At 46.5% G+C, this 12104-nt stretch overlaps 1 protein-coding gene across 1 annotated transcript in view; it reads left to right on the forward strand.

Moving 5' to 3' along the window:
* Positions 1–12104, forward strand: part of CETP (cholesteryl ester transfer protein) — a 70828-nt gene that overhangs the window by 58419 nt on the left and 305 nt on the right. Inside the window, exon 15 of the mRNA XM_063944238.1 lies at positions 6212–6297. Within this exon, the coding sequence (XP_063800308.1) occupies positions 6212–6297 (86 nt within the window). The remainder of the gene's footprint in view (positions 1–6211; positions 6298–12104) is intronic.

The raw sequence follows: 12104 nt of genomic DNA on the forward strand, positions 1-12104 counted from the left end.
TCGTGTTTTTGCCGTTTTGAAGGGTGTTTGAACTCGAATGGTATCGGGTGCATTTTACTGCAACTTTTTGAATCCTGATACGATCATTCACTAAGCTGCCGACTTTTCCCAATTCATATTTCCCGATGTCGATGTGATTCGTAATGTTAGGCAGTGTTTTACGGGAGGGATGAGTAAAACACTGCCTGACAAAACACAAGTAATCCCGGCCGGATCTGTGAGATCCGTGCAGGGCTTCATTGTGTACCTTAAAAAGGTGTTTAAAGTCATTAAAAATCAGAAAAAAATTGCGTGGGGTCCCCCCTCCTAAGCACAACCAGCCTCGGGCTCTTTGAGCCGGTCCTGGTTGACAAAATATGGGAAAAAAATGACAGGGGTTCCCCCATATTTCATCAACCAGCACCGGGCTCTGCGCCTGGTCCTGATTCCAAAAATACGGGGGACAAAAAGCGTAGGGGCCCCCCATATTTTTGAAACCAGCACCGGGCTCCACTAGCCAGGTACATAATGCCACAGCCGGGGGACACTTTAATACTGGTCACTGCGGCCCTGGCATTACATACCCAACTAGTCACCCCTGGCCGGGGTACCCTGGAGGAGTGGGAACCCCTTAAATCAAGGGTTCCCCCCCTCCAGCCACCCAAGGGCCAGGGGTGAAGCCCGAGGCTGTCCCCCCCATCCAAGGGCGGCGGATGGGGTCTGATAGCCATGTGTAAAAAATGTGAATATTGTTTTTAGTAGCAGTACTACAAGTCCCAGCAAGCCTCCCCCGCAAGCTGGTACTTGGAGAACCACAAGTACCAGCATGCGGTGGAAAACCTGTCCCGCTGGTACCTGTAGTAGTACTACTACTAAAAAAATACCCCCCAAAAAACAGGACACACATGCCGTGAAAGTATAAGTTTATTACATACATGCACACCTCCATACATACATACATACTTACCTATGTTCCCACGAGGCTCGGTCCTCTTCTCCATGTAGAATCCTTGGGGGACCTGTGAAAAAAATTATACTCACATAATCCAGTGTAGATTGTGTCCAAAGTATAATCCACGTACTTGGCAAAACAAAAAAAACGGAAACCCGACCACGCACTGAAAGGGGTCCCATGTTTACACATGGGACACCTTTCCCCGACTGCCAGGACCCCACTGAGTCCTGTCAAAGAGGGTCCCTTCAGCCAATCAGAGAGCGCCAGGTCGTGGCACTCTCCTGATTGGCTGTGTGCTCCTGTAGTGTCTGTGAGGCAGCACACGGCAGAGATACAATGTAGCGCCTATGCGCTCCATTGTAGCCAATGGTGGGAACTTTGCGGTCAGCCAGGACCGGCTCAAAGAGCCCGAGGCTGGTTGTGCTTAGGAGGGGGGACCCCACGCAATTTTTTTTTCTGTTTTTACACTAAACAGACCCTTTCCCATAGATAACCATGCACAGATCTCACTGATCCGTGCATGGTTATCCAAACTTGACTGGAAAAAGCAGGTCTATTTTTTTGCTGCTTTTTTTAACGAATCGAAAAAAAACAGACCCGCACTTGAGCACTCAGAGACTAACACCCAAATACGAATGAATAGTGAATGTCCCATATTGTATGAAATAACAGCCGCGTTTGACCGATGGTGTATTCATTCGTATTTCTGAACTTTGCCAATCAAACCATTACAAATAGACCAGACACTGCCGAGTTTTCTGCTTAGTGAATTCCCGGATTGGGAATTAGAAAAAAAAACACAAATCTGCAAAACTCGGATTTTTAGTAAATACTGGCCATGGATAGAGAAGGTATGAGAAAAGTCCAAAAACGTGTAAAATGTAAAAAAAAAAACAACAACCTGTGTCTACATTTTTTATGTTGATCATTTTCATGTCGACATTTTGACCCTGTCATAGTAACATAGTAATCGAGGTTGAATAGAGGCAAAATGCCCATCATGTTCAACCTGTATTAAGTTGAATTAAATATAATATACCCGCTGAAGTAATGTTTTATGACTATTTAACAACTATAAATCATGTTACACCCGGATTAACAACGTCAATATTTTAAATGTTATAACCTTGGATATCATTTTCAATCAGAAATGTATCCAATACTTTTTAAAATGCATTTACAGAGTCCGCCATTAACACCTTTCCTGGCAGGGTATTACAAATCCTTATTGCCCTAACTGTGAAGAACCCTTTCCTCCATTGCGTACAGAATTATCTCTCCTCCAGCCTCAGCGAGTGCCCACGTGTCCTAAACAGTGTTCTTTTAATAAATAATTCCTCTGATAACGCTTTGTAGTGTCAACCTTTTTCATGTCTACCTTTTGGTCCTGTCGACCTTTTGACGCTGTCGATCTAATATCTGTCTAACACAGGGGTGGCCAACCAGTCAGTGACAAAGAGTCAAAAAACCTTGTTAGGTACGTCAAAGAGCCGGCATCGAGCCGATGGCACGCATGCAAAAATGGAATGTGGCCTTGTGCCTGCTAGACCACACCCCTGGTATAAAATACATTGAAAAGCCAGAACAACATAAAATAATTTTTTTAAAGCCAGATCCATTGAAAAAGCCACTTTTGCAAAAAATAATTGAAAAGGCCAGATTCACATAATAAACTTCAGCTCCCCCATGTGTCACTCCAGCCAACACCCTCCTGTCACTCCAGCCAGCTCCCCCATCTGTCACTCCTGCTAGCACCCTCCTATGTCACTCCTGCCAGCTCCCCCATGTCACTCCAGCCAGCTCTCCCATGTGTCACTACTGCCAAGACCCTGCTGTGTCACTCCAGCCAGGTCTCCCATGTGTCACTACTGCCAAGACCCTGCTGTGTCACTCCAGCCAGCTCCCCCATGTGTCACTCCAGCCAATACCCTCCTGTCACTCCAGCCAGCTCTTCCATGTGTCACTCCTGCTAGCACCCTCCTACGTCACTCCAGCCAGCTCTCCCATGTGTCACTACTGCCAAGACCCTCCTATGTCACTCCAGCAAGGTCTCCCATGTGTCACTACTGCCAAGACCCTGCTGTGCCACTCCAGCCAGCTCCCCCATGTGTCACTCCAGCTAACACCATCCTGTTACTCCAACCAGCTCTTCCATGTGTCACTCCTGCTAGCACCCTCCTATGTCACTCCAGCCAGCTCCCCCGTGTCACTCCAGCCATCTCTCCCATGTGTCACTACTGCCAAGACCATGCTGTGTAACTCCAGCCAGGTCTCCCATGTGTCACTACTGCCAAGACCCTACTGTGTCACTCCAGCCAGCTCCTCCATGTGTCACTCCTGCTACCACCCTCCTATGTCACTCCAGCCAGCTCTTCCATGTCACTCCTGCTAGCTCTCCCATGTGTCACTCCATCCAACACCCTCCTGACACTCCTGCCAGCTCTTCCATGTGTCACTCCTGCTAGCACCCTCCTATGTCACTCCAGCCAGCTCCCCCATGTCACTCCAGCCAGCTCTCCTATGTGTCACTCCATCCAACACCCTCCTGTCACTCCTGCCAGCTCTTCCATGTGTCACTCCTGCTAGCACCCTCCTATGTCACTCCAGCCAGCTCCCCTGTTTCACTCCAGCCAGCTCTCCCATGTGTCACTACTGCCAATACCCTGCTGTGTCACTCCTGCCAGCTCCCCCATGTGTCACTCCTGCTACCACCCTCCTATGTCACTCCAGCCAGCTCCCCCATGTCACTCCTGCTAGCTCTCCCATGTGTCACTCCATCCAACACCCTCCTGCCACTATGCCAGCTCTTCCATGTGTCACTCCTGCTAGCACCCTCCTATGTCACTCCAGCCAGCTCCCCTGTGTCACTCCAGCCAGCTCTCCCATGTGTCACTACTGCCAGTACCCTGCTGTGTCACTCCAGCCAGCTCCCCCATGTGTCACTCCTGCGACCACCCTCCTATGTCACTCCAGCCAGCTCTCCCATATGTCACTACTTCCAGCACCCTCCCGCGTCAGTCCTGCCAGGACCCTTTCCTGTGTCACTCCAGCCAGGTCTCCCATGTGTCACTACTGCCAAGACCCTGCTGTGTCACTCCAGCTAGCTCCCCCATGTGTCACTCCTGCTACCACCCTCTGAATGTCACTCCAGCCAGCTCTCCCATGTGTCACTACTTCCAGCACCTTCCTGTCATTCCAGCCAGCTCCCCCATGTGTCACTCCTGCTACCACCCTCCTGTCACTCCAGCCAGCTCTCCCATGTGTCACTCCTGCTACCACCCTCCTATGTCACTCCAGCCAGGTCTCCCATGTGTCACTACTTCCAGCACCCTCCCACGTCACTCCGGCCAGGACCCTCCTGTGTCTCTCCAGCCAGCTCTGCCATGTGTCACTTTAGCCCACCCCCATGTATCACTACAGCCTCTCCATCAACTCGTACCATTGCAGCAGTTCCTAATGTGTCCTCTGTTTGCTTGTGGGTGCCTCACCTCTAGTATCTGACTCCTTCAGTTTTCAGTCCCTGTAGTGCTGCTGCGTGTCTGGCTGGAGTGCAGCGGTTTCTGTATCTGTTGTGGTCACATGATTTAGAGTGTTGGGAGCCACATTTGAATAAAGAAAGAGCCACATGTGGCTCAAGAGCCACAGGTTGGCCACCGCTGGTCTAACATATGGTGTCTATCTATTGACTGTCTTACTAGACACTGTCTATCTATCATCCGGATACCATGCAAAAGACATTGCTGAGAGATTTAACAATTTCAGGCTGTGCGTGTGGCTTTGTGAAAGGCGTGTGCTGTATATGCAGACTATGGGGGCATGACTGATTGGATTACTAGGAGGGAATTTATTGATAAATGCAGTAACTCTTCACCAGTCCAACAATGATTGGTCCTCTGAGCGCTCTGTCCTCAACCACCTTATCACCCCTGCTGGGACAGGAGCGGAGGGCTGGGCCCAGGTACTTTGTACCCAGCCTCACTGCCCTCTCATCGGTGCAGCTCACTTGTGATCTGAATGATTAACTGAGATGTACTTAGTCAGGTTTTGCCAGCAAGTTAAAGGGTTTCCAGGTTTGGGGGCTAATTCAGGTTGGTTTGCAAATCGCGATCCAACCATTTTTACGATCGCCCCATGGGCGCATGCGATTGCGCAGCGCCTACCTATCCTGCGCATGCACCCACACTTTCTGGGGGGGTGGGGGGGGGGGGGTGGCACAGAAAATGCGATCGCCTCTGCCTGTCAATAAGGCAGAGGTGGTCGTGCGGCTGGGGGGGGGGGGGGGGGGGGGGAGGGTGTCGGACAATGCTCAGTTTCCAGGGAGGAGACGAAGCGTTGTGGGGGTGGGGTGGGGGGGGGGGTGCAGCATGAACGGGGGGCAGAGTCGGATGAATGGGGGCGTGATCAGAGAGAAGGCATGACGTCATGCAGCCACCATGATCAGAGAGTAGGCGGCGGGTCTCCTGTGGGCGCAGCTAAGCTGCGCCGGCAGGAGGCTTCCAGAATTTCTGCTAACAAGCAGAAGTTGCGATCACTCGCAATTTCCAATTGTTTAAGTGTGTGTGTGTGTGGGGGGGGGGTTTGAGGCTCCGGTCAGCATGCTGTGCGGCCTTGCCCAGCGATGGGCGGCCCCCAGTATGCTAGGAAAAGGAGAGCAAATTCTGCTTATTAGCAGAATTTGCTATCCTTACTAAATTAGGGGGTCATTCCGACCTTATCGCACACTGCCGTTTTCCGCAGTGCAGTGTGCAGGTCACTACTGTGCATGCGAATGCACCGCAATGCGCAAGCGTCTCGTACGGGTACAAAGCGGATCATTGCTGGGCAATGGATTTAACGAAGAATCCATTCGCACAGCCGATCGCAAGAAGATTGACAGGAAGGAGAGGTTTATGGGTGTCAACTGACCGTTTTCAGGTTGGAAAAACGCAGGTGTGTCCAAGCGTTTGCAGGGCGGGTGTCTGACGTCAATTCCGGGACCAGACAGGCTGAAGTGATCGCAGTGGCTAAGTAAGTTCAGACCTAGAAACTGCACAAACTATTTTTGTAGTGCTCGGCTGCACAGTATAGTCCGCAGTGGGCGGCGACTATGCGTTTGCACGGCTGCAAAAAGTAGCTAGCGAGCTATTAACTCGGAATAACCCCCTTAGCCCCTTGATCATTTACGCATTAATACAACATTGACTAAATACATTGCGTTATCTTTCTGGCTTTTACACACCCGATGGCAGGGTTTCTCAGACGCGGCCCTCACACGTAAATGGATGATTTTCATTGCAGGTTTGGAGTCAGCTTTGACATCACTGATGAACAGCAAAGGTCTTGATTTATTTGAAATTATGAATCCGGAAGTAATACCACATGAGGTAAATAAATATCACGCACATAGGTTTAGATGGAACTGAAATAGTACTATTGGGACGGTCCACTTTGCATTTCACTGCCGACATACAGCAAATAGAAGAGTCTCCCACTTTTACCTGAGCCTGAGAGCTGAGACACTGAAGCACTCAGTCTATCCATATCTGTGCAATAGTAATATATTTATTGAAAAGTAATGAACAAAGGGCCTAATTCAGTATGCGAATTATGCCACACAGTAATGTAACTGTATTACTTTACATCACACCATAGTGTCCCGTGTTTACGTTATGTCACACAGTAGTGCCCCTTTACCTTATACATGTCACGCCTCACAGTAGTGCCCCTTTACCTTATACATGTTACACCTCACAGTAGTGCCCCTTTACCTTATACACATTACAACTAGAGATCTGCACCGGAATTTCCGAGTTTTGTGTTTTGGTTTTGGATTCGGTTCCGCGGCTGTGTTTTGGATTCGGACGCGTTTTGGCAAAACCTCCCTGAAAATTTTTTTCTCGGATTTGTGTGGTTTTTTTAAAAAACCCAGCAAAAACAGCTTAAATCATAGAATTTGGGGGTCATTTTGATCCTACAGTATTATTAACCTCAGTAACCATAATTTCCACTCATTTCCAGTCTATTCTGAACACCTTACAATATTATTTTTAGTCCTAAAATTTGCACCAAGGTCGGTGGATTACTAAGCTAAGCAACCCAAGAGGGCAGGACAAACACCTGGCCCATCTAGGAGTGGCACCGCAGTGGCAGACAGGATGACACTTAAAAAAATTGGCCCCAAACAGCACATGATGCAAAGAAAAGAGAAAAAGAGGTGCACTGTGGTCGCTGGACGGCTTAGCTAAGCGACACAAACACCTCAATATCACAGGAATTATTCGTACTAATCAATGGTATTATTGGTCCAAATCACTAGAAGAAAATGACAAAATCACAGGAATTATTTGTTCTAATCAATGGTATAATTGGTCCAAATCACTGGAAGAAAATGACAAAATCACAGGAATTATTCGTTCTAATCAATGATATTATTGGTCCAAATCACTGGAAGAAAATGACAAAATTACAGGAATTATTCGTTCTAATCAATGGTATTATTGGTCCAAATCACTGGAAGAAAATGACAAAATCACTGGAATCATTTGGCAAGATCACTGTAATTAATAATGAACTATAAATCACTGATATTAATTGGTAAAATCTCGCTATCACCTGCCTAGTGAAGTGGAATCTAGATGGGATTTTGTACCGGGGACACAATAACTTCATCAATTGTCTAAATCCCAATGCACTAATGGCGGAAAACGGGCGCACGTCTAACAGCGTACTAATTATATTGATCACTGATTATACTGAGCACTGATTTTACTGAGCACTGATTTGACTGATCACTGATGATACTACGGAGAACTGACACTGAGCAGCGAGAACAGCACTGGACTATTGTACTGTAGTATACTGGTCACCACAATGCAGCACTGACACTGAGCACAGATATTAAGCACTGATCAGGATACTAGAAGTAACACAGAGCAGCAAGATACAGCAATGGCCTACTGTACTGTACTACCATATACTGGTGGTCAACAAAATGCTGCACTGTACTACTATACTGCTCACAACAATGCAGCACAGATATGGATACTTGAAGTGACACAGAGCTGCAAGGTACAGCAATGGCCTACTATACTGTACTACTATATACTGGTGGTCACCAAAATGCTGCACTGTACTACTATATACTGCTCACAACTATGCAGCACAGATATGGATACTGGAAGTGACACAGAGCTTCAAGGTACAGCAATTGCCTACTGTACTATACTACTATATACTGGTGGTCACCAAAATGCTGCACTGTACTACTATATACTGCTCACAACAATGCAGCACATATATGGATACTTGAAGTGACACAGCTGCAAGATACAGCAATGGCCTACTGTAGTGTACTACTTTATATACTGGTGGTCACCAAAATGCTGCACTGTACTACTATACTGCTCACAACAATGCAGCACAGATATGGATACTTGAAGTGACACAGAGCTGCAAGGTACATCAATGTCCTACTGTACTACTATATATACTGGTGGTCACCAAAATGCTGCACTGTACTACTATACTGCTCACAACAATGCAGCACAGGTATGGATACTTGAAGTGACACAGAGCTGTAAGGTACAGCAATGGCCTACTGTACTGTACTACTATATACTGGTGGTCACCAAAATGCTGCACTGTACTACTATACAGGTTGAGTATCCCTGATCCAAAATGCTTGGGATCAGAGGTATTTTGGATATCAGATTTTTCCGTATTTTGGAATAATTGCATACCTTAATGAGATATCATGGTGATGGGACCTAAATCTAAGCACAGAATGCATTTATTTTTCATATACACCCTATACACATAGCCTAAAGGTAATTTTAGCCAATATTTTTTATAACTTTGTGCATTAAACAAAGTGTGTCTACATTCACACAATTCATTTATGTTTCATATAGACCTTATACACACATCCTGAAGGTCATTTAATACAATATTTTTAATAACTTTGTATATTAAAAAAAGTTTGTGTACATTGAGCCATCAAAAAACAAAAGTTTCACTATCTCACTCTCACTCAAAAAAGTCTGTATTTCGGGATATTCTAAATTTCGATATATTTGGATATGGGATACTCAACCTGTATAGTATATACTGGTCACACAACAATGCAGCAGATATTGAGCACTGATCATCAGGATACTGTCTAGAACTGAGTCTGACACGGAGCTGCAAGATACAGCAATGGCCTCCTGTACTGTACTACTATAATATATTGGTGGTCACCACAATGCAGCACACTGAGCACAGATATTTGCAGCACACAGAGCACAGATGTTGAGCTTTTCATGCAGAGAACGTAGCCACGTCCTCTCCGCTCAATCTCCAATGCACGAGTGAAAATGGCAGCGACGCGCGGCTCTTTATATGGAATACGAATCTCGCAAGAATCCGACAGCGGGATGATGACGTTCGGCCTCGTTCGGGTAAACCGAGCAAGGCGGGAAGATCCGAGACTGCCTCGGACCCGTGAAAAACACGTGAAGTTCGGGGGGGTTCGGATCTCGACGAACGGAACCCGCTCATCTCTAGTTACAACTCACAGTAGTGTCCCTTATTCACATTACGTCACACAGTAGTGCCCTTTATACACGCTACGCCACACAGTAGTGCACCTTATACACGCAATGCCACAGAATAGTATGTGTATGTATGTATGTATGTATGTATGTCTGTCTGTCTGTCTGTATGTATGTATATATGTACAGTATATGTGTGTATGCATGTATGTGTATATGTGTGCAATATGGACCTCCCCCCCACACACACACACACTGTACACACTTTTGTGTGTGACTTCTCTCGATGGGTCCTGCTCTTGTGTCCTTGTCTCGGCTGCAGGTGCCTGAAATTGTCCTCAGCGGCAGCAGAATTGCCAGGAGTGACTGATTGGGGCAGGCTCCAGGTGCACCGCGGCATTAAGCCCTGTCCCCTTGCACCGCGATTTTCAAGTTTTTAAGGGTGCTAGTCTTATATTGTGGACCGCAGCAGGCAGCTGTAGCACTGATCAACAAACAAATTTGGTCAATCAGATGCCCCACAAAAGCGCCTCTGCCCTGTCAAGCTGAGCCAGCCCTAGGCTTGGTATGCATGTTGCTAGGCATTACAAATTAGAGATGAGCGGGTTCGGTTTCTCTGAATCCGAACCCGCCAGAACTTCATGTTTTTTTTCACGGGTCCGAGCGACTCGGATCTTCCCGCCTTGCTCGGTTAACCCGAGCGCGCCCGAACGTCATCATGACGCTGTCGGATTCTCGCGAGGCTCGGATTCTATCGCGAGACTCGGATTCTATATAAGGAGCCGCGCGTCGCCGCCATTTTCACACGTGCATTGAGATTGATAGGGAGAGGACGTGGCTGGTGTCCTCTCCGTTTAGAATAGATTAGAGAGACACTTGATTTACTAATTTTGGGGAGCATTAGGAGTACTCAGTACAGTGCAGAGTTTTGCTGATAGTGACCAGTGACCACCAGTTTTATTTATAATCCGTTCTCTGCCTGAAAAAAGCGATACACAGCACACAGTGACTCAGTCACATACCATATCTGTGTGCACTGCTCAGGCTCAGGCCAGTGTGCTGCATCATCTATTATCTATATATAATATTATATATATCTGTCTGACTGCTCAGCTCACACAGCTTATAATTGTGGGGGAGACTGGGGAGCACTACTGCAGTGCCAGTTATAGGTTATAGCAGGAGCCAGGAGTACATAATATATTATATAGTGAGTGACCACCAGACACACAGTGCAGTTTATTTAATATATCCGTTCTCTGCCTGAAAAAAGCGATACACACAGTGACTCAGTCAGTCACATACCATATCTGTGTGCACTGCTCAGGCTCAGGCCAGTGTGCTGCATCATCTATATATATTATATATCTGTCTGACTGCTCAGCTCACACAGCTTATAATTGTGGGGGAGACTGGGGAGCACTACTGCAGTGCCAGTTATAGGTTATAGCAGGAGCCAGGAGTACATAATATTATATTAAAATTAAACAGTGCACACTTTTGCTGCAGGAGTGCCACTGCCAGTGTGACTAGTGACCAGTGACCTGACCACCAGTATATATAATATTAGTAGTATACTATCTCTTTATCAACCAGTCTATATTAGCAGCAGACACAGTACAGTGCGGTAGTTCACGGCTGTGGCTACCTCTGTGTCGGCACTCGGCAGCCCGTCCATAATTGTATATACCACCTAACCGTGGTTTTTTTTTCTTTCTTTATACATACATACTAGTTACGAGTATACTATCTCTTTATCAACCAGTCTATATATTAGCAGCAGACACAGTACAGTGCGGTAGTTCACGGCTGTGGCTACCTCTGTGTCGGCACTCGGCAGCCCGTCCATAATTGTATATACCACCTAACCGTGGTTTTTTTTTCTTTCTTTATACATACATACTAGTTACGAGTATACTATCTCTTTATCAACCAGTCTATATATTAGCAGCAGACACAGTACAGTGCGGTAGTTCACGGCTGTGGCTACCTCTGTGTCGGCACTCGGCAGCCCGTCCATAATTGTATATACCACCTAACCGTGGTTTTTTTTTCTTTCTTTATACATACATACTAGTTACGAGTATACTATCTCTTTATCAACCAGTCTATATATTAGCAGCAGACACAGTACAGTGCGGTAGTTCACGGCTGTGGCTACCTCTGTGTCGGCACTCGGCAGCCCGTCCATAATTGTATATACCACCTAACCGTGGTTTTTTTTTCTTTCTTTATACATACATACTAGTTACGAGTATACTATCTCTTTATCAACCAGTCTATATATTAGCAGCAGACACAGTACAGTGCGGTAGTTCACGGCTGTGGCTACCTCTGTGTCGGCACTCGGCAGCCCGTCCATAATTGTATATACCACCTAACCGTGGTTTTTTTTTCCTTTCTTTATACATACATACTAGTTACGAGTATACTATCTCTTTATCAACCAGTCTATATTAGCAGCAGACACAGTACAGTGCGGTAGTTCACGGCTGTGGCTACCTCTGTGTCGGCACTCGGCAGCCCGTCCATAATTGTATATACCACCTAACCGTGGTTTTTTTTTCTTTCTTTATACATACATACTAGTTACGAGTATACTATCTCTTTATCAACCAGTCTATATATTAGCAGCAGACACAGTACAGTGCGGTAGTTCA

The sequence above is a fragment of the Pseudophryne corroboree genome, chromosome 11, assembly GCF_028390025.1.
Source record: "Pseudophryne corroboree isolate aPseCor3 chromosome 11, aPseCor3.hap2, whole genome shotgun sequence".
In the NCBI taxonomy this organism is placed as follows: Eukaryota; Metazoa; Chordata; class Amphibia; order Anura; family Myobatrachidae; genus Pseudophryne; species Pseudophryne corroboree.